The 21,972-nt window shown below is 43.5% G+C and overlaps 2 protein-coding genes across 3 annotated transcripts in view; both read left to right on the top strand.

The window, feature by feature from the left end:
- Nucleotides 1-845: 845 nt before the first annotated feature.
- Nucleotides 846-12,565, top strand: CZH5orf63 (chromosome Z C5orf63 homolog). Of its 2 annotated transcripts, XM_075136321.1 has the most exons (5): nucleotides 846-986; nucleotides 2,009-2,126; nucleotides 6,300-6,420; nucleotides 9,268-9,324; nucleotides 10,092-12,145. In XM_075136321.1, the coding sequence occupies exons 3-5, from the start codon at nucleotides 6,301-6,303 to the stop codon at nucleotides 10,269-10,271; spliced, it is 357 nt and encodes a 118-aa protein (XP_074992422.1). In that variant the 5' UTR covers nucleotides 846-986; nucleotides 2,009-2,126; nucleotide 6,300; the 3' UTR covers nucleotides 10,272-12,145. The 2 variants fall into 2 exon arrangements, with proteins under 2 accessions (XP_074992422.1, XP_074992421.1); XM_075136320.1 differs by lacking the exon at nucleotides 2,009-2,126 and having other exon boundaries at nucleotides 860-986; nucleotides 10,092-12,565.
- Nucleotides 12,566-17,755: 5,190 nt separating this feature from the next.
- The window catches only part of LOC142075983 (E3 ubiquitin-protein ligase MARCHF3-like), a 74,196-nt gene continuing 69,979 nt past the window's right edge, over nucleotides 17,756-21,972 (top strand). The window contains exon 1 of the mRNA XM_075138224.1: nucleotides 17,756-18,036. The gene's annotated coding sequence lies outside the window, so the exon portion shown is untranslated. The remainder of the gene's footprint in view (nucleotides 18,037-21,972) is intronic.

The following is a 21,972-nucleotide window of genomic DNA, read 5'->3' as shown; positions in this document are numbered from 1 at the left end:
ATTTTATCTACATTGCTGCTGCTTGTCATAGGGAAGTGGGAAGTCTCACTAAAACTGAAATACATACTGTCAAAAAGACAATCTAGGTCCATTGCTTTATTTTATCACATTAAACTTATTGCAGTTTCAAAGGAAATAAATTAAATTAAAGACCACTAACTCTGTTTGAAGCAAATAGAAGCAGCATGAGCAAAAGAACTGCAGGATTGGCACTTTCCTTAGGGGAAATTTCTGCCTTTCTATGTATGCTGCCTACAATTCCCCACACCTTTCTCTTATGATCCCTATGTGCTTTCATTTTTGTGACCCTTTGTGTTTTAATGATACACTCCAATAATCTGGGGGGGTGGGTCCTATTATATCTAGAGGTATTCCTTTGTCAGCTTGAGTGGGTGGCCAAAACCCAGGTCCTTTCGGGATGGAGGAGAAGATGATGACGCAGCTGGATGCTTTTTGATACCCAACGGAGGGCCCGGAGGAAGAGAAGCAGGGGAGCTCAGTGCGACACAGGGTCGATGCTGCAAGCCAGAAACCCTCTTCAGCAGACAGAAAGGGGCGCCCAGCTCTGGCTGAGCTCCCACCTCCTGGAAAGCCGGGCAGCGCCGGCTGCAGGGGCTCCTCCGGCCCCGGCAGGACATCCGCAGGAGTCAGGGCAACCGCCTCCCACCGGCGACACCTGTGAAGGAGGCACACCTGGAGAGAGAGAGGCTTCGGGGGGAGCTGGGAGCCCTCACGAAGGGGCTCCGGGCGCCCGCGGGCTCCGCCGCAGCTCCCGGGGGACGCCCCGGCCGGAGGGAGGGGTGGGGTGGGGCGGGGCGGTGGCGGTGGTGCGGGCGGGCGCCCAACAGGGGGCGCCGAAGCGGCGGCGGGCGCTGCCTCCCGCCAGGCCGGGCCCGCCGAGGCCGCGCATTCCTGCCGAGCCGCCGCTCGGAGTCCGCGCCGCGTCCCCGCGGGGGCGGAGGGAGGCGGCAGGCAGCCGCGGCGAGGTGGGTGTCCGCAGCCCCGGCCCTCGCCGCAAGCCTAGCCCGGCGCGCGGGGCGCCGTGATACCCCTGGCCCGCCTGGGTTAACGCCGGCTGGTGCCGAGCGCCGGGCTGGGCCGCGCCAGGACGCGGGGCCTGGACAGCGGCCGCAGGGGCCTCCCCGGCGCTGGCGGTGCAAGCGCGGCGGGCGCGGGCCTTGCGGAGGTTCGGGGACGCGGCCTCCCGCCGGCACCGGGCCTGAGGAGGCCGCCCTGCAGGACAGAAGGCGGGCGGAGGGAGGCAGGTGGCGGGCTCTGGGGCGAGCAGGGCGCGGCGCCGCAGGCGAGTGTCTTGCGCTCGTTGTTTTGAATGGGCTCTGACTCAGGTTCCTATCTGCAGAGGGCATTGCTGATTGAGAAAATATCACCAAGAGAAATCAGGCTTTCTCGTCACAGGAGGTAATGGGAAGGCCTCTGGATACACTACCGGATTTGGCTCGCCCCCGACCCTTGGGGGGGAGTGGATCATTTAGCTGAAGAGTTTTCAAATAGAGATGTTTAAAACAGGCTTTTAAACTCTGTTATGATTTTACTTTATGGTAATGGTCCGTTGTATATGAAGTTCTTTAGTCTTCAGAAATGGTCTTGTGGCCACTACAGCAACCTATTGAATGTTTTTTAAATTGTCTGAAATTTGAAGTACGGGCCTTGGACCAGAGTCTAGAATGGATACCTCTGGGGGGATCACTAAACAAAATTTGTTGCACGTTAGGATGAAATTATACTTTTAATGTTTTCTGGGATGGAATGCAATGGGTTTGTGGCATTTACCCCAGATTACTGGGGTAGTTTGGAGGAGGAAATGTATAGAGATATGCATTGATTGATATATAACATCAGCTCACAGGAACAGGTGGTGTTACTGGTGACGTTTTTGAATTTTGAGTTGATGTAAAACCCTGATTCTTCCATAAAGACCTTTAGAGTTACGTGCATTTGCAAAAAGAAGCTCAAGATTTTTCTGTATTTTGCATGCCTGCCTTGAAAGTCTGGTGGGGTAAAAGCCTTGTGGGGATCTCAACAACTACAGGATTCGATGTCCCTACTCACGCGTGCTCCTTGGTCTCTTGCTGTGGCACTGTATTTTCTAGTTCAGCATTTCCCTGGTAAGTAATGACAAGAGCAGACTGCCAGCAAGTTTGCTTTCCTTGATGACCATAGCTGGTTTTGAATGAGCAACAACAGAAGGCTGTTTTAAACCACCACTGACTTGGGCCATCAGCACTTACATTTGCATCTGCTTGCTTTCCCATTCTCTTTCAGTTGATACTCCTTTGTTATGCTAGAATGAGGATTAAATAGAGGGCAGGGGTCAGTTTAATAGACACTTACGAAGACAAATAGCTAGAAAATATGTTCTGGATGTGTTACTGTTACCTTGCAGAAAGAGGTGTGATTTGTCCAGGCAATCCCCATCTTCTGTCAAACCCAGGTTAGGGTTCCAAAACAAATACTACATGAACGTAAAGTGTATACAGACAAATGCCTGCAAGTTCATAATAATTTTATCCTTGTGTATATGTATACAAATCCATGGAAAACAGGATATAATCCTGTCCAAATATGTTGATAATTATGCATATAAAACATTCAGAACCCAGAGCAAGAGTGTATTGGTGAATTGAAGCTGAGATTACTTAAGAGTATATAGCATCATTAAAAGGTACATAATTGCAGAAAAAATCAGCCATGCTTGTCTTTCCTTGATTGATGCTATAGTAAGGTTTATATAGATAATTATCTCATCTAAATAATGGCTAGTTTTAGTGTCACCTTTTATTTTTACCACAGATGAGGATTTATTAGGTGATGGAAATTCTATTAAGAGGAAATGAGTCCAATTTGGCTTTGCAAAATACAGCATGGGCCAAGTCCAAACTTACAGGCATCATTTGTTAAATCATTCTGTAGCATTGTAGTACAGGGGAGGGTAAGTTCTGAAGTTTGCAAGCATCCTTCTTTATATTTATGTATTAATTCTGTTCCTCAAACAAATCATTGTAATTACTTAGGGGTAGGCTAGAGAGCTCCAGAATAATCATGTTGAAAGATTTTGTGTGTGCTTTTAGCATTTTAGTTTCTTCGTAACAAAAGACAGATGTGATACAGATGTGAGCAGGACATGAATGCTGTGGGGCTTCTGTGTGACACTTTGCTTTCTTTTTGTCAGCGATGAAACCAGCATGGATGTGACCTCTGATGGAGATTGCAGCTCTGCATTCCAGAAATGTTGCTCAACTTAGCACAGAGCAGTGTTGGGAACCCGCTTGTTCACACGATAGTAGTGTGCATGCACTGAACACCCGTGTGGCTCTGGGCTGCTGTTCAGACAAATTGAGCTGCTGCAGTCGATTTGCCTGATGAGTGATTGGATATTCACTTTCATTAGCTCCTGATCAATAGCAACTATACTTAACCCTTCATAATATTAGAACCCTTCAGTGTTTGTGCAAAACCACTGCTATTTGGTTTTATCCGTGACCTTTGTACTTAATCCAATAAAATAAGATCAGTAAATTCTACTGATTTAAAAGCAAATTTCTATGGGGGCAGAGCCTTTGTTGCAATCCTGTGAAGCTGAAGTTGCATCACGCTTTAGCCCAGGTTAAATGCAGCAGGACTGACTGCTTTCCTTCCTAACGATGCTATCTGGCAATGGTGGTCTTCAAAAGTGTAGGGAAGTCAAGCTGTATCATCTGTACTGTGGGAACATGATGCCATCTGACAGTATCTCACCCTCCCTCAGGGCTAGATGTCTCAGACAGCTTTATGCTGATGGAAGAGCAGAGCATGACTGGGGGCTGCATGGAGGGTGGTGTAATTTTCTAAATTAGGATTAGTCCTTCGAGTCTGGCAGAAGGCCTAACTGGCATTACAGTATGGCCTTAGTATCATTCTACATAGGTGAATAAATTGACAGCCAGGACTCTGTTTTCCTTAGGTTATTTATAAAAAACATTCAGCCAGTCTTATGCTAACCCCGGAAACAGCAGACTCTTGCTTCAGTAGTCGTACTGTTTCAATGAAGATTTGCTCCTGAATTCCAAAGGTAGTGTTGCTTATGATTATTTAAAATTGGTAAGGAAGTAAGATACTATGCTAGCTTATTTCTTTTTGTGAGATCTTGAAGCTTAGGTACTGATATTATCTTATTCATTCCCCTTCAGCTGATGTTTTTGTAGGAGTTGTCCACTGGACTCAAACTTACCAGAGGGTGGAGGGATCAAAAAAGCTGGTATAAAGGAGTGAACCAGAGCCATTTTATACACATATGTGTATATATGGGGGAATAAGATACATGGAAATCCAGGCTTTATTCATTCTGCTGTTCACAGAACAATTTGGGGTCATTTTCCTTGTTTGAAGGCACAAAGTTTGGCTTGCTAGGCTGGCAACAAAAGCATTCATTTAAAAACTTGCCAGAATGCAAACTATTTGTTTTGGCATTTTTATCTTGCATGTGAGCAGGCCAACGTCCTGCAATTTTTTATGCCAAAACCACATCCATTCTGGGCACCTATTTGCTGTGGATGTAAAAATTTCTAAGTATGACTGAAGCTATTTACTGTCATCCAGATTTGCATATTTCCAAAAGGTTCCAAGCTTATTTTTATATTTATTATTATTTATTATTATATTTTTATATTTATTATGTAAAATCCTGGACAGTTAGATTTCCACCTGGCAAAGTAAAACAAATGCAACAGCTGCCAAGGTCTATTACCAATGGCAGTGTGTACTGTGCCAGTCACCTGCAAGTTTGTACAGTCAGCTCCGTCCCTGCAGCTGACTCTTACTGATATCAAGCTTGACACGTACAGATGAAGAACCGTTTCTGTCCCAAACTAAACAGTAAACCCAAAGCCTGTTTGTTGCAGAATACTCTATTTTAGACAACTTTTTTTTTAGTTGGTCAAAGAAAAAAAATCTGATTCTTTCCTAGCATCTGAAATTTAATAATTTAGGCTATAATTTTCAAAGGGTAATACCTTTTTGTTATATTTGCTCTGTTGAAATTTCTTCTGGAAACATGGCAAATTGCCCTTACCAGAGTCCTCTGGGAAAAAAAGGTGTCTTACAGTGCACTAAGTGTAGTAAGGCTGGTGGAGCAGTGTCATGTCACCCATTTGATTTTTCTTGTGATTGTTGCTTAGAAACGTAACAGTTATGTAGCCTTAAGTTTAGAGTCCACTGCAATGTTTTGTTCTTCCTTAGTGGTGGTTATGCTGGCTAAACTGTCTCTCATAAAACAAAACTATGTAATATTAGTACTGAGAGATTCAGTGAATGCACTAGGCTCTTTTTTACTGAATATCGTAAAACATGCTTATCAGTTGCAATGTAGTCCTGCTCACTCTTCAGTTGTTTAAACTTGTGCCATTACATTGTGTAGTTTCTAGAACTACAGGTAAGTCGTGCTTGAATGGAAACTGAACAGAAAAGTTTGGGGTTTTGTAAAAAGGACTTGATTTTCCTTTGATGTAAATTCTGATGTCAAGTGCCACATCTTCTGATAGTCTCCATGTTTCTGGTTTTTGCCTTTCAGTCCTAAAATGCCTTGTAAAGGTCTCATTAAGACACAAGTTTGGAGGAAGCGCTGTTGTTATTAGTGTTATTATGAATAGGTGACTTCAAGACTCCAATATGGCACCCTTCAACAACACTTAATTTACTTAAGCTCTTAAAATCACAAACCCGTAAACATCTTTCATAAATTAATTTGCTGTTGCAGAAGGACTCCGGGCCATGTGCATGCTTTTAATATTACCAAGTTAAATTGTCTTGGCTGCAGCTTTTTACTCACTGCAGAAAGCAGTGATATTCTGATTAGGTACAGATTAGTTTTTTGATGGAGTAATTTTGAGTAAGTAGAATATGTCAAGCACTGCAGCAAGATTACTGAGGTTCAAAGCACAGCACTTTGCATTTTGTTAATATCATGTAATTCTTACTGGCATCTATGTAGTTGAAACAAGTGTAATGCATTTATGTCAGCATTTGGGTTAGGGATTTTAAAAGAGGCACTTCAGCAAGAAAACATAGTGGGGGTTTTTAAATGGAACTACACTTTTTGAGCTATGCAATGTTTCTGGCCTGCTGCATAGTAAACCATTTTTCTGATTAATGTGTTGATACTGTGAACATAAAAATCCTGGGAAAATGGTTTGATTGTGTGTATTTTAGAACTGTGATTGAAGTATCACATTTATCTTAACATTAAATTTCATGAGCTATAGCTTGCAACAAAACAATTAAACATTATATTTTTGCCTTAACAGGATGATGGTGCTTTGTTTTCTGAGCAGAACACTGCAACTAGCAAGTCATTCATCCAGTCCACTGGGGAGACAACTATCTTCAGCCAGCGCAAATAAGCCAGTGTTGACTTTATTCACCAAGGTAAAAGTTGTTTACAGAATAAAGCTAGGCAAGGCTGCATATTTATCAGCTTTGATATACATGAATCCCAGATGAAATGGCTTGGCCATGCTTTTTGTCCCCTTCAAGTTTGTGTAGTATTGGGCATTTTACTTTGGGGGTGTCTTTTACACCAGGCTTTACAGCACAGTCCTACTCTCGTCGTAGCAAGCAACTAGTTACAACCAACAAATGAAGATTTCAAGATAGTTGTGTCTCAGTGACACTATGGTCCATTTACTAGTTGAAAATTGTTCTCTAACTGCCAGTGTTTCATCCTGGAAATGGAGAACAAAGATGAATTGTTACACGTACTCTGCCCAGGACAAGCATCAACAGCCAAAGTAGGCCCTTCAAAGCACTCACGTGTAATTTCAGCATTACCTGTGAGACTGAAAATAGATCCAAGTAGTGTTGGTAGCACACGAGGAAAAAGTAGATTGTGCTTTACCCTTTTTTTGCTTTATTGGCTATGTAACGCTAACAGGAATAAAATGCAGACAAAGGTTTGTCTGTGGCATGAGCAGATAGGATTCTTAAGCATATTTAAAAAACAGATGTGATGAGCAGGAATGGTCATTTGTGAACTGTCACCTTCCAGGAATTGTCATCAAGAGCCTGTGTTATCTGCAGAGATCTTCTGCGCTTTTAGATAGGATGGCACATGGGAGCTACGCTGCATTTATATGGTTGATGTAGCCTTCAAGAAGAGAATAACTAGAAGTGCAAAGCACTGAGAATGTTGACATTGGTATGGCAGTATTTGTTGGAGATTGATGCAATTAAAATAATTTCCTCCTCCTGCACAGTATTTGTTCATTCCATCCCTAGCCGTAAAGGAGTGTTTAAACTGTGTAACATATGAATAGGTTAAAAAATAAAAGGTCACCATCTGTTAATTAATCAGAGCAATGCATACTATAAGAACTACACTTTAAAGTTACAGCTTTCTCTCCCCCTGCCTGATTTAGAATCAACTCATTCATAATCCAAATGTGATAAGGGATGGAATAATGAGCTTACCTTTGGGTTAATAATTGGAAAAAAGCCCTTTGTATGATTTCTGTGTCTTAAAATTTCTACCTAGTAAGACATTGTATAAAATAAAATTTTCTAATAGCGGAGTTCAAGTAGTTCTCTCAAGTGGCCTCTTATTGAAAATGTTTTTCATGTCTGATACCACTGGCAATTGCAAAGCAAAATGCAGACTACTTTAAAATAAATCTAATCTGCACTCTTAGTTTATGCTAATTAACTCCTTTTTCCCTCCTTCCTATTTTTAAGAATAAGGAGAAAAGAAGAGGAGAAGGCAGGCAGGAGCTATGACTTCTGCAGCCACTTCAAACTGATAGAAGCTAGCACTGCCAAATAGTTTTCTCCTCGCAGGCTCCTTTTATGCCAACACAAGCATTCGTGCAACAACTGCTGCAGGTTAAAAAAAAAGAAGTTTCACTGTTAGTTTAAATAGTTCACTAGCTGATTTTAAACCAGTTCCACTCACATAGGGCTTAAGCTTGCCATCAGAGCAGGAGTAAAAACATGTTCTTTGCTAAGAGTCAACTTACTTTGTCAAAAGCTTTTATGTGACTGTTACGTTAGAAAGCTCTCCACAGGCCTAGGGAAATGGAGTATGTCTTACTTTAACGCTAAGGCGACCGGCATGTTACAAAACTGCTCTGCAGGATTCTGGGACGTTCCTTTCAGTTACTAATATCAGGTATATCAGTCCCTCCAAAAGTGACAAGAATTAGCAAGAAGACAGCACGATTGATCTTTAGCATCATGCATAGGTTTTCAGAGCATAAGGACTTGTCTGTATGGGAAAGACAATTTAGATTACATGTGAATTAAAAGTAGAGTATTTAATCCAAATTAATTCACACGCAGGAAATAAGAAGTAGCTGTTTCAGAATAACTCCGTGTTTAAACAAGTCCTAGGAAGGCTTTAGGTGGGAGGGAGAGGAGGTGGTCTTTTCCAGCTGAGAGGTATTTTGTGGCAGAAGGACAGAGCCATCGCCTTCACTACTGTATACTTTGCTTTGTGAATTATAGGCCAAATTCTGCCATTACAAACACTGAAGCAACGTGTCTTCATGTGAGTCACTCTAATGGTCATGATGCACGATCAGCAGAAGTCAGCTGTATAACTGTAGTGGAAGACCAGGGAGTTTTCAAAAATGAGAGGTTTTCTTTGACCCCATCACAGGTCAGAACACTGCAGCTGTTTGCCAGTTCTCCCCGATGGAGGGTACTGTCCTCCCAGCTCCGCAGGTTGGAGGATCATGCTTAATTCCTTTCAGGCAAAGTCAGCCAGGTTATCTTAAATCACCTTCTTTTGCTATTTGAACTGATTCAAGTGACTTGATCTGAAACAGATTAGAAATTACTCATGTGACTTCCTCATTCCCTGTCTATCAAGGGAAATTCTTCTATGAAGAGTGGTATCCGCAGTTGTTTTCAGCTGGTGATGCCAATGCTTTGAATATTCATTGCTGCTGACCAAAAGAACGGGTCTGTGCCTGACCTTCCAAACCATGCCCTTGAATCAGCCTTAGAAGAGCCGTTGAAAACTGTTAATTTGCACCATGAGAAAAATAATAGCAAATGAGAAATAATTAAATTCTGTGGCTGAATAGTTTATTTTCTTTTCATCCATGTTGTACCAATAAAGTAAAGATTTAGAAAGCAGCAAGGCAAGGCAGGATGGTATGGGGGAGGGAACCCACATTTACGGTAGTGATCACTCCTGTCTGTGTGTGTTACTTTATAGTACAAATGATCTGTGTATTTTACCGTATGCTTTAAGGTGGTCTGAATATTTTCTTTTAGAAACCGTGCCCTCTATGTGATGAAGCAAAAGAAGTGCTTGAGCCATATAAGAGAAGGGTAATGTATTGCAAAACTGTATACATTTTCTCTATAGAAAGAACAGTTAATCAGGATTCTTTCTTTGTAAAAGACAATTGCTTGGATTTATTTGCATCCGTTATTCTTTCGTGGGTGACCTCTTCAAGACAATTTCAGCACTGATTTTCATAAAACTCATTATCCAAAAGCATTTTGCGACAACGCTACTCAAATAAATATTGGCAAACGAAACCAATATACACATTGTCACAATAGTTTTTAAAACCACTGCTTTTGTAAATACTATTGCCTTGTCTGACAGAGGAGTTTGCAACTTTTATGAGGCAGGTATCATTTGGGAAGGATGTTAGTAAGTGGGGCTTCAAATATTAGAACTATACGTGATTGCAATTTTTGCCGTTCTTCAACTAAGTTTTGATCTCTTTGTTGAAGAAACTGTTAACAGAAGCATTAAGAGGTGTTGCACTCTGCTGCCCAACAGGCAGCTGTTGTGTTGCCAGCTGCATATTTGTTGTGGTTGGTGCTCACAGGAGAGTGGTTCTGCACGGAGGATCAAGAATATCATCCTGGACTAGGGAGAGAGTCCTTTGCAGACACACATTCAAAGATTGTGGCTATATATATTTTGTACCCCCAAAATGTGCAATTGTCTACAACATGGAATAATAAATCCAAAAGCACCACGAAAACAGCCTTGCATTTCTGAAAAAAATATTGATCAAAAGACAAGCAGGTATTGTTTTTCAATGTCCAGTAGGTACTAACATATTTCTTTTCTGTCACAGTTTATTTTGCAAGAGGTGGATATTACCCTTCCAGAGAACTCGGCATGGTATGATAAATACAAATACGACATACCTGTTTTTCATTTAAATGGGAAGTTCCTAATGAAGCATCAAGTAGACGTTCAAAAGTTTGAGGACCAGCTTATGAAACTGGAGTTGCAAAATGGTGGAAACCAGTGAAGAAAATGCAGCTGTTCTGGTGTGGATCTGAAAGGACTATGCAACATAAATTGTGTGAAAAAACAGTATTCATTATCTAGCCTTAAGTTTCTTAGAACTTATGGTACCAGTGTCCTAAAAAACTTGAGTGACTTGTATTCTATTTTGTCTTAATCATCCAACCAAGCTGCACCAATAGCAACTTTTTCTGTACCATTCATTTGCTGCTATCCTGGGCTGGCTTTCCTTTTACAGAATAAACACTGCTCCATAACAGCAGACAAAGTGAAATGTGTTTCAAGATTGTTAGTACGTGTAAGCTGTAGGTCTGTAAGAGACTTCCTTGAAGAAGTCTAGGAGTCTATCCTAAGTCCTTATTCGAAATGGAGAAGAGGGCATTTACTGTAAATGAAAAGGACACTTGATTAAAGACAGCACGCTCTCACTGAAGCAGAGTCGTATCTATAGAACAACCATCACAGTTTCATACAGCTGTTACTAACACATGAACACGGAATAGTTTATTTTTCTTCTAATGGGATGAACATATGTTGCACTTAAGTCTGTTTTATCTACTACAGCAAGCTTTGAGCTCCTTCGTACTTGAATTACTCCCAGTCACAAGAAAAAATAAAAACAGAGTGAACTCTAATTGAGCCAAAAGAACCAAATCTGTAATGAAAAAGCATTTATTAACTCCAAATATGTCTGTCTGAATGCTGCTGATTTTAGAGTATAAAACAAAAGCAAGAAACCCTAAGAGTGTCTTTAAAATTTTCCTGGCTTAAGATACAGGACTTCTCCCTTAGACTCCAGTTATGTTCTTAAAAAATGCATGCTAACATACGTTTTTTTGCACTGGTTAGGGATGCCTGTGGCATAATTGTCCATCATTACAAATCCAGTGAACAGAGAAAACATGTTTCTGTGATATTATGGGAAGTGCTTGGTCCTATGGACTAGAATTCTGTGCTAATTGGGTCCAGTCGTTATGCTTTCTGACAAAGGAATCTTATTTCAGTTCTGTCTCAACACAACTGCAAATCCATTTATCGTGTGGCAAGAATACCCTTTCATCAAGGGTTACTGCAGTTCTGTTAGTGCATCATTGGCAATGTAGGGATGTGAGGTAAGCAGACAGAATGCCTAAGTTGAATATATTTTCAGGAGGAGGAGAAAGATAGATTAAGGAAAAGTCAACTGTTTTAAGTTGAATAGTCTGTAATAAGCACTGGAGAAAGTTGTTGGTATTTTTTATCTACTTAATAGATCCTTTAACACAGAAACTAATCCCTGCCTGCTGCATTTCTGTTCTTTCTACCATGATGGTATTCAGTCTTCTCTCGTCATTAGAAAGTTAAACAGCGACACTGGGCAGATGTGTCTTCACAGGGGGCAGTATCCAGACACAATACCCAGTTAGAACAGCAAACAAATTCACTAGGATTCATTACGGACTTTAGCGTTTGGAGTATGGTTCAATAAAAAGCCAGCTGATCTCTATGGTGAAAGTTGGCAGTTCCTCTGTGGCCCTATCCTACAGTGTCTTTAGTGTTTGACAGATCATTTGCAGCCCGATTCTGATGTATTCTGCAAGGTGAAAAATTAAAACTTTCCTCCAGTTCAGCAACTTGAGTCCACTCAGGAAGGGGTCTGAAAGTATCCAAGAGTTCTCAGGCAGGAGAGCTGTGCCCTTTTTATAGCTGAGAGCTTTAGGTAAGTTCAGCCACATCATCTAACTATACCCTGTGATTTATAGGACTTCAGAGACTTCCATTTCATAGCACTTCACCCTCCTCAAGAGGTCTGCAGAAAGAGAGTGGCATCAAAAGGGATGGATTCACTAGATTTGCAAAAGAACTTTAGAAGTTTAAGCATCTCCTTAAACCTGTTTAAGGCTTTTCATCAGCAATTCTGTAACTGTGATCCAAAACCGAAATTACACCCAATTGTTGCTTCTAAAGAAAAACACTCATCCTAACTTTAAGTAACAAATTTATTCTTTTTGTAGCCTCACTTTACCTTTAGAGCCTGCTGCTTTATCTTGATGTGGTCATTTACATTGTAGAAGAAAGCGTTAAGTGTGATGCTTTCCCCAACATGAGGGAAAAAAAAAAAGGCAAAACTTGAAATAGCAAGATCTTCTTGAGTTGTATGTTGCAGCATAGCTTTGCTCTATCCACAGTGCTTTTCATCACCATTGGCAGAACAGGACCCTAGAGACAAAAACTTCTATACTTTATGCAGTTCATAATGCTACAGTCGAACTTCTAAGTGTACCACAAGTTACTGTTAAATAATAGGTCTGAATTATCTCTATATCAGCAAGTGCCATTTGCTTTCCTTCTATAATCCGAGACGGTTTCAGAGGGCCCGGGTTTTTCCTTACTGAGGTTTTGTAATAAGAGAACTGGTATACAGCATTTTTCAACCATAGTTCAAGCACTTTTCTAAAATATAGCATTGTTATCGCAAAGATACGGAGGACAGAGGTCATGTGGACTTGCCCCATTTATATCACTTGCCCAATATACATCACTGACAGAGGCTGGAATAGCCATCAGAGAGCAATTTGCCCTTGTTTTATTTTTAATAAGGTCTGTTTTGGGAAGAAAAAAAATGGAAGCTAAAAGCAAACTTCTTAATCATATAGGAGATGATGAATCCCTTGTTCCTTATTCATTCAGACTGTGGAGGTTTTTTTCTGTAGCCAGTGCCAGATTTTTTTCCCCCCCTTTATTTTGTAAAGGGAATGATAACAGGATCTTTTTAATAGCTTTTGTCTATGGTGTAACCTTTATCAATGAGATGGAGGTTTTCCATCAGTTGTGGCTGTGGGTGCTAGCTGCATATAATGCACAGAGAAGGGGTGGCTGCTTCTCCCAACTTTTCTTCTGGTGTACAGTCAAACACAACCCTGCATTGTGCATGCCTCAAACATCTGCCTTGTCAACACAAGTGGGAGATTCAGGTGTGTGAGAAAGGTCATTGTAGACCCATGTGCAGGCAAACAGGCCCGGACTCCAGGGTAAATGTTCTATGGTACAGGAAGATAACTGCCAGCCATTTCTCTCCAAACACCATCCTGTCCTTCCAAAGCCAAAACATGGGATATACTGCCAAAATCTTCCAGCAGTATCTGAGATTATGTTACTCTTCTACTGTTTTAAGGGAGTGGAAGCCCTATGCTCATCAGTTTGGACACAAAGAGAGGAGGTGGAAACATGTCGTATGGCAGTATGTTGGTGGCACACCTCAATGGAGGAGCTGTGCTATAATCGTTTCCAGATAAAAGCACTGCAGGACAAGGTGATGGGCAAGAGGCTGACAGTTCATTTTGGACCGCAGGTGCTACTGCAGGTTTCTCATTGAAAAATTAGGTTGTGTCAAGGTTGCTGAAGATGTTATTCCCTTCTCTGTTACCTTCTCTGAGGAATACAAAATACTGAAGTAAAAACTCCAGGAGCCCACCTTCTCTTCCGAAGCCAACAGCTCTGCTCAGTGGAATAATGAGGCATTCAACGACTATCTTCACACTAAGAGTTCACATCTTCTAAGTAGACGGAGAAGTGTTTCAGCGTCATCTTCCATTTCCCTGCCATTATCAGTCCTAAAAATAGTCATGTGAATTTGTGATCCTATAGGCAAAATAATTTATTAACCTCAATGGGACCAGAATTTTACCTCAAATAGTTCACTACTTTCCTTTAACATGTGGGGAGACTGAACAAGCACTTGTGTGACTTAGCATGACTAGCAGGTCTGTCACCTTCATTTTCCAAAAACAAGAAAGGATGTATCATTTGTAAATTTGAGGGTTTTTTCTTCTTTATGAATACAGTAAATGCAGCAGGCTCCCAGGATGTGCATGTCTCCAATCAAATGTGTTAAAAGTATAACCTTAAAACAAGAAGGCATATTCCCCTGCTGAATATATATTTATGGAGGCATATGCAACTTTGTGAAAACTAGCAATTTACTCTTTTGATAGTGAACATTGGCAGGAGTGCAGAGCTCCATAATGTACTATCCCTGTAATGTAAAAAGAGCTTGAATACAAGATGAATTTATTTCCTATTTCTTGCCAATTAAAAAGCACGTACACAATGTCCTATCTTCTCCCAGTAACTATAAATAACAAATACCCACCAGGCTTACTTGCTTATATGTTCTACTTCTCCAATTCTTTATTTGTGTCTTTAAATTGCACACAGTACATAGAAGGGATTGTCTTGTTTCTTTAAGCACAGCACTCCTAGCACAGTGTCTTCCCATCCAAACTGGCCTATGATACATAATCTAGGTTCCCTTCTGGCTCCTTCAAGAAACCTTTTTTGGTAAAGTATGGTTCTCATTTATATTGTATTTTTTATCTCTCTTATTAGCATTTAACTCCCCGAAATACCAAAAAATCTGCACGTAGACTTAGCCAATTCTGAAAGTATTAAACTCTTTTTCAGTCTTGTGCATGCATTCATCTTTAATCACATGGCCATGTGGATTAACTACCAGCGCAGCAACATGTGGAAGTAAACAAAGCCACATGTGCAAGTGTTTGCAAGATCATAGTTCAGTTTTTTGCTCAGTGACAGTATCACTTTCCAGTCAGCTTTGCTCTATACTGTACCAATATGATATCTGTTTTCTATCACGCCCTGCTGGCAAGAAGGCTCTGTCCCATTCTTTTGAAGTTGCTGGACCTTAGATACCCAAATCTGAGTTCCTGCAGGGCAGGACTGGAGCTGTGAGATACACCTGAACAGGAAAGTTTCAGCAATTAGGGAACTCGGACTGAAGTCTGACTTGTGCTGCCTTGGCAAAAAACACGGCAAGAACTAAACCACCCTCTGTTCTCTATCCTCACCTCTTGCAGCATTTCAGATCAAATTCTAGTCCTTGGTTTTTATCTTCAGGTGGTACATGATACATGCCCAGGATGTCCAAAGGGTAAAATGAGTTCCTCCAGGAGACAAATACTTTCAGGTGTCTGTCTTGCCAGTGGAATGAACTGTAGGCACTGAGGGCACTCCAGACCTTCCACGTTTTTCCTTGATGTTGCCTTCTGGAGTGTATACAGTTGATCAAAACTCTATACACAGAATATAAAATAAATCCCCCCCAATCATACAAACCCACAAAGTCTTACTGCAATGAGACACAACTACACCCACTTCTCCTGGGAAGAAGATGAAAGAAGAACATGTGACATGCATTACTGGAAGGCACCTAGATACTATGGTGATCAGTGCATATAAAACTGTCAGCTTTAATTCAGGGCCTTACTATGGGCCATATATTTTTAGCCTGTCTCCTAAAGAAATGAGACTTGGACCATGTAATCGTGTATCAGCCCAAGTCTTTTCCTTCCCTTCTCCCCTTCCTCTCTGACTCCTTCCCATGAACATTTAACCCAGGGACCAGTTCAACAAAGTGATCCAGCTGTTTTTTTTTTTTTTCCCCGCTATTACATTCCTACAAGTTTCCTGAAGATCTGCTCCCAGGAAGGAGACAGAAACCGCTCCATCCATGTCCCCCAGTGGGGGAAAAGCACGCTGAATGAAGCCACCATACATTTTGGCCAGCTGGCTGCTCCCAAGCAAAGAGCAGAAGGGTAGCTCTGTACTGACTGCGACATTTAACATCTCTCATCCAGAAGGCATATCACAGCAAATATGCCAAGGAGTCACGTTGCTGTAGTGGAAGGAACCTTATGGGCTAAAGGACACCAGTCCACTGGTAGCCAGGCTCATTAATTTTGTTTCTCACAGAACAGTCTGTGTAGTTGGAGGCAAGTACTTGAAAAGCATCACTGCAAAATTCAGACGCTTAAAGACAAAAGAGTGGTCAGAAACCACATTTATACACGTAGATTTGATGTGCGTATAGGTCTAGATGCATATTTAAGCTTCTACTCTCAGAGGCGAGGCATCCATTGCAACAAGGTCTCCGTGGCGGTAAGGGCTGTCCCTGCAGATCTGTTCGCAAGGCTGGGTTCCAAGTGACTTTATTAATGTTCCCACTCCAGTGAACATCTACATTTCTGCTTAATTTAACTCGCCTGCCTTCTGCCAAGGTTTACTGAGTAACTGCAACAACCAGTGTTGGGCCCTCTCCTTTTATTTGAACGCACAGGTAGCACCTGTATGCAGGTTCCGTTTCCACCTGGAAAGCCGCCTGTGGCACCAGGGGTGAACACACACCCGCGTGCAGAGAGAGGTGGGGTTTTTTTGCTCCGCTGATGGAAAAGCAGGCCAAAGGCAAAACCCCCACGTGGCTAGGCTTCTAGCAAAATTTGAGTGTATCTTGGTGTTTTAATGTGCCGTTGTACCAAGAGAACACAGCAGTTATCCAAAAATATAGCAAAATAGATACTCAAAGATCTTGTTTGAAAAAGGCCATGAAATGGAGAACTCAATTAAGCAAACAAAAATATTAGCCTTCAGGTTCCCGTTAGGTTATTCACAGCTATCTTAGGAACTTGGAGCTGTCATTTTAGATACAGCTTTAACTGAGTTTCAGAGACTTGGATGTTTTCATTGACATCAACACGACCTTCACAGGCGAAGAGGTGCAGCAGGCTTCAGAAAAGCTTTTTCTCTCAGACTACCGAGAAACGGGTATTTGGAGGTTTTAACTTCTTTGTGACAAGAGACTGATGAATTGGTTTTCCACGTTTGTTTTTTCTGTTTTTTATTTTTTGGGTTTTTTTTGTTTGTTTGTTTGTTTTTTACCTAGAGTTGGTTCTCGCACTGTTCCCGTTAACGCCAAGACGGACAGACGGCTTTCCCCGCCCGGCGGCTCCCGCCCAGCCTGGCGCTGGGCACGGGGCGAGCCCCCGTTAAACGCAGGTGCCGACCGCGAGGCCAGGGAAGCCACGGCGAGGGGAGCGCCCGCGCGGGCCCTTGGGGACCGGGCCTTTATCTCGCTGCCGCCCCGCGGGTGCCGCCGGGCCGGGCCGAGCCCTGCGGGCGGCGGCGCTGCCTGGCGGGGGCGGGACCGGGACCGGGACCGGGACCGGGACCGGGACCGCACCGCGCCGCCGCCGCACGGGTCAATGAGTTGTGAGAGGCGGCAGCCGCGCCGCGCTGCAGCCTCCCGCCCGCCCGGCTCCGGGCTGCGCGGCGGAGGGCCGGCGGGCGGGCGGGCGAGCACGGGGCTGCTCGGGGCGGCGGGAGCCGGCGGCCGGCGGCGGCACAGGCGGCCGCCGGGGCGAGCGGGTGCCGCCTGGGAGGCACGTCCCGTGTTGGCAGGTGGCCGCGGCAAGCCGCGGAGGCGGCCCGGCCCGGCCCGGCCGCGGGAGGCGCCGGCCTCCCGGGAGGGGGGCTCGGGCCGCGTGCGTGTTCGCGGGTGGGAGGCGGTGGAGCGGGTGGCGGTGGAGCGGTTGGCGGCGCGCGGTGTTCCCGCCTTCCGCGGCGCGCGGGTGGCGGTGCCGCCGCTGGGTCGGCGGCAGCGCCGCTCTCCGCGTTTCCGCCCGCGGAGCTGCCGCGTCTCCCTGCGGCCCCGCGGGGCGGCGGCCACCCAGCAGGTCGCTGGTTTCCCGAGGGGGCGCCGGCACCGAGAGCCCGGCTGCGCCACTGAACTTCGCCAACGCTCGCCTCAGCGCGCGCCCCCGCCGCTGCTTTACAGCCCGCCTGTGGAAACACACCGCGTCCGCGCCACGGAAGGCAGCAGCATCAGGAAAGCAGGCGTCCCCTCCATGCGAGGAAGAGGAGGAGGTCTGTGCCTGAGCGTCTGCCCGCGCGTGGATTGATGGCAGCGAAGTCCTAAGGCGCCAGCTGAACCGAAGGTACGGTACGTGGGTCGCTCGGGAGTTGGCGGCTTGTGGTCGTGGCTTTTTTGTTGTTTGTTTGGCTGTTCAGTTTGTGTTTTGGAAGGACAGTTGAGGGTCCGAGTACATGAAGTAGGTATAATTGGACGCATGCAAATAAAAATACCCGGCCCTACGAGGAGTGCGTTAGCTATAGAGAGATGAATTACTACTTCTTTTTTTTTTTCTTTTTTTTTTCTTTTTTCTCCCCCCCCCCCCTTTTTTTTTTTTGGTAGTGTAGCTGAGGTTTAATTTTAACTCTATCATCAAAAAAATCAAAACCCAGTACCAACAGCAGAAATGTCCAGGTTGAAGTGATCTAGCTGAAGACTCAGCCAGAATTACCTTCGGGACTTTCTGGAGGTAAAAAAAAAAAAGACAAGAAGCCAAGAAACACAGTTTCTTTCTGTTACAGAGTTTATGACAAACCCTAGCGATTTCTGAGATTCAGCCTTGGAGTTTCATATCCTTTTGCCTTTTTTCTTTCCTTTTCCTTTTAATAGCCAGGGATCATATGGCTCTTTGCAGATATAAGGGATTATGAAACTGCTCAGTAATAATGCCTGCATATGTTAGAGGAGTTTAACTGCCAATGTCAACAAATTTTTAAACTCAATTTTAACCCTGTGTTGCGCTCATCTTTGGATGTGGGTTATTGATAGCATGTGCAGCAGTTATGCCCAGTAATGTCTCAACTCTGACCGTACGGAGTAATCTAGCCATTTCAAAGTCATTAAACTAGTGAAAGCAAAGGATATTTATCTATTAGAAATGACTGCTTTTGGCAAGGATATTTACAGCCCGTTGAAATAAACAGAAAAACTCTCATTGATGATGACTTCATGTCCATGGGCTTCAGACCAGGCTGCCAGTGCCAGTGTTGGAAACCGTCTGGTGCAGATCCCAAGCAGAGCACTCCTGTAGGTGACCCTCCTATGGTCCCCACGGTTTATGAAGGGAGGGGGATAAGGTGGAGAGCGGCAGCAGACAACAACTAGCGGGATTATGGCTTACTTTATCTAAGCGTATTTGCCAATTATAAATAGTCTGGGATGTGCGCTCTTTAGGGTTTTAAATGTCATTGACCTTTAATTAATTGCTAACGGCTTAGACTGTTGCTGTCTGTTAGGCTGATGAAGCAGCCAACTTGCAACTTGTCTTTCCGTGTTAATGACTATTGTGACAATATCTCGGGGTGTACAATGTATGTTTTGAAACTTCCAGATGATGGAGTACTTTTGTGCAGTAGTTACAGGCTTACTCAGGTAATAGACTCCTCTGGGAACATATGGATTAGCTGGTTGTGGGATTTTCCAGCCAGAAGAGACCTCGTCTATCGTCTGTTCTGATTCCTTGCTTATTAGACGCCACAGGATTTCACAAGTAAGTTCTGTATCAAGCCCATAACTTCTGTGTGGCCTTCACTTGCTGTTAAAGGCAGGTTCCATCCACAGCAGGAGTTCAAGAATGTTTCAAACTGGCTAGCGGCTCATGGGCTTGAGCTCTAAATGGGTGAGTAATATCTACTACTTCAAATATCTACAATTAGAATGAGAGCTATTTTGGTCTATCAAAATACGATTTTGTATATAAACGCATTTGTATTAAAACACATCAGAATAATTATAGTTCTTGTGGCATATGTACTGGCAGAGCCTTCTCTTTGCATGAGGGTGAAAGGCTGTTGGGTGCTCCTCAAAGTGCCTTTGGACTTGCCATTAGAAAGTTAGTTATTCTCTCTGAGCTGTGGTGCAAAAACGTTTCTGCTGGTTTCTTCTGCTTTCCTGAATTTCCCTGTTGTGCAACAGTCGGATTCTGGTGGGGCTTTCTGCCTTACCCTGCCATCGCTTTCTGCAGAAAGAGGAGAAAATGCTTTGGATCCCATCTGGACTTCTGAGTCCTGCGTAGGGTTGGGGAGGTGGGCTGCCTCTGCTATCCCATGGCGTGCTGATGGCCATTGTGGCTTCCCGTTAGATGTAGCTTGTAAGGTGAGTCCCACTATTTTTCCCCCTTGGGTGAACCTTGCTGTAGAATATGCATCAAAGCAGCCAGGGCATTGCAACACCACCTCTGTGTGAGCAGATAGTTAAGACTTTTGGAGCATGTCGAAATGGCATAGGGCAGTGGGTATTACGGTACCCAAGAGAGCTCCTCCAAAGATAGCACAGCTAATTAATGCAAGTATGATAGCATATCCTGTGTTATAGCTGCAAATTTTCCTTTAAAATTCCTCCTTCCACCACTGGTTAGCTGCAGATACTGTGGATACTGACCTTCAGGACCCTGCCTGAGACTAGTCTGTCTGTCTGCAATGGCTGGACAGTATAGAGGAACGCTGTTTATTTTGCATCCTCCTTTGACACTACTGGAGTTGGATTAGCTTCAAATGTTTCATATGCAGTTAAAGATTAAAGAGGTAACAACAGCTATACAACACAGCCCTTTGGCAGAGTCCTGCCAAACAAATGTCACAGTCTAGTGTCACGCTGTTGCAGGGGCAGCCCTGACTGGAGACAGGAGGAGAAAACATGGAAAACATGGCGGAAATCAGGGAGACAATTTTCTAGCTTGCTCAGTTGCTCTTTCCCACAGCTGGATGCCAGTGTGGCATGTGAATGAAGTAGAACCTCATGGAAAGAAAAAAGCCAGTCCTGCTTCAGCAAACCTCTGGGTGCAGCACTAGGTAGAGATGCACAAGCTCAGGTACTGGCTGTGCTTTTACCATGGTCTTCACATACGTTAATTTATCTTCTGTATTAACCTGCCTACATTGTTTCTGGTGCCTCAGCTGACTCAGTTGTAATGTGTATGTTCACAGCCTGCAGGGTTGCGTTGGAGAACGTTGGAAGGAAAAGTAGGAGAGAAAGAGAAAACAACAAAGACAGTGGGGAAGAGAGGAAATCTGTCATGTTGCTGCTGAAATATGCGGCTTATCTAAAAGGAAAATCGAGATGTGTCTGCTCTCTGTCTTCCAACACCTTCCCTGAATTTGTGTAGAGTATTATTTGTTCCTTCTCTGCAGTAGATACAAACTCTTTCAGAGATGTGCGTCGTCTTAGAAACTTCATCTACATTTGAAAACACAGCTAGCATCTGCATAACTTGTTCTTTGCAATTAGTTTTTTCTCTGGGTCCCTTGATACAAATTTTAGAGGGGTTGTTTTTGCCAACCTTCTGAATGGATTCATCCTCAGACCGTCATTGATCGAATGACATATCACCCTAAAGATGACTCTGGCTAGCTAGAGCAAGCCCAGAAAAGCCGTTGTGGGCATCCTTCGTTTAAAATAGAACGTAGATTACAGACCGAGGAAAAGTATGTGAGAGCGTTGCAAAGGTAGGCACAGCAGATTTCCACTGCTGAGGGGGGTGTCTTCCTTTCCTTCTCGGAGCTGGCAGGAAGAAATAGTGCTGCTGCTTACAGCCACAGTCTTAAAGGGAGGAAGAATATTAATGACACCGTGCAGAAGGGCTTGTCACAAAATCGAAGTACTGAAAATCACCAAAGTGGTAATACCAAGGAGAACACTTCTCAAGGAATTCTCGCCTTATCCGTATATCATCCTCGCTGTGTCAGTCCGCTCGGTGCTGTGCTGTATTTATTTCTCAGTTCCCTTACTATGATACAGCCCTTCCTGCAGCACAGTGTCTCTCTCTCTTCTGATTACTGAACCTGTTTTCTCATGAATATAAAATCACAGGAAGGGAAAAAGAGCTAGTATCTCTCACTTTGCTCTCAGTTAAGCTTCATGCAAGGCACTGTAGACCAGAATTAATTATTAATTCCAATTATATTTTGTGTCTTGGAGATATTGATGATATTTTCAGTTCCAGACTGACGCCGCTCCAACTTCCTTTTTTTCATTGCAGCAACAAAGCCAGCAAAGCTCTTAAACACACGCCTATTTCTCAGCC

Source organism: Calonectris borealis, chromosome Z (genome assembly GCF_964195595.1).
Source record: "Calonectris borealis chromosome Z, bCalBor7.hap1.2, whole genome shotgun sequence".
NCBI lineage: Eukaryota > Metazoa > Chordata > Aves > Procellariiformes > Procellariidae > Calonectris > Calonectris borealis.
This window is presented reverse-complemented; position numbering and strand designations above follow the sequence as displayed.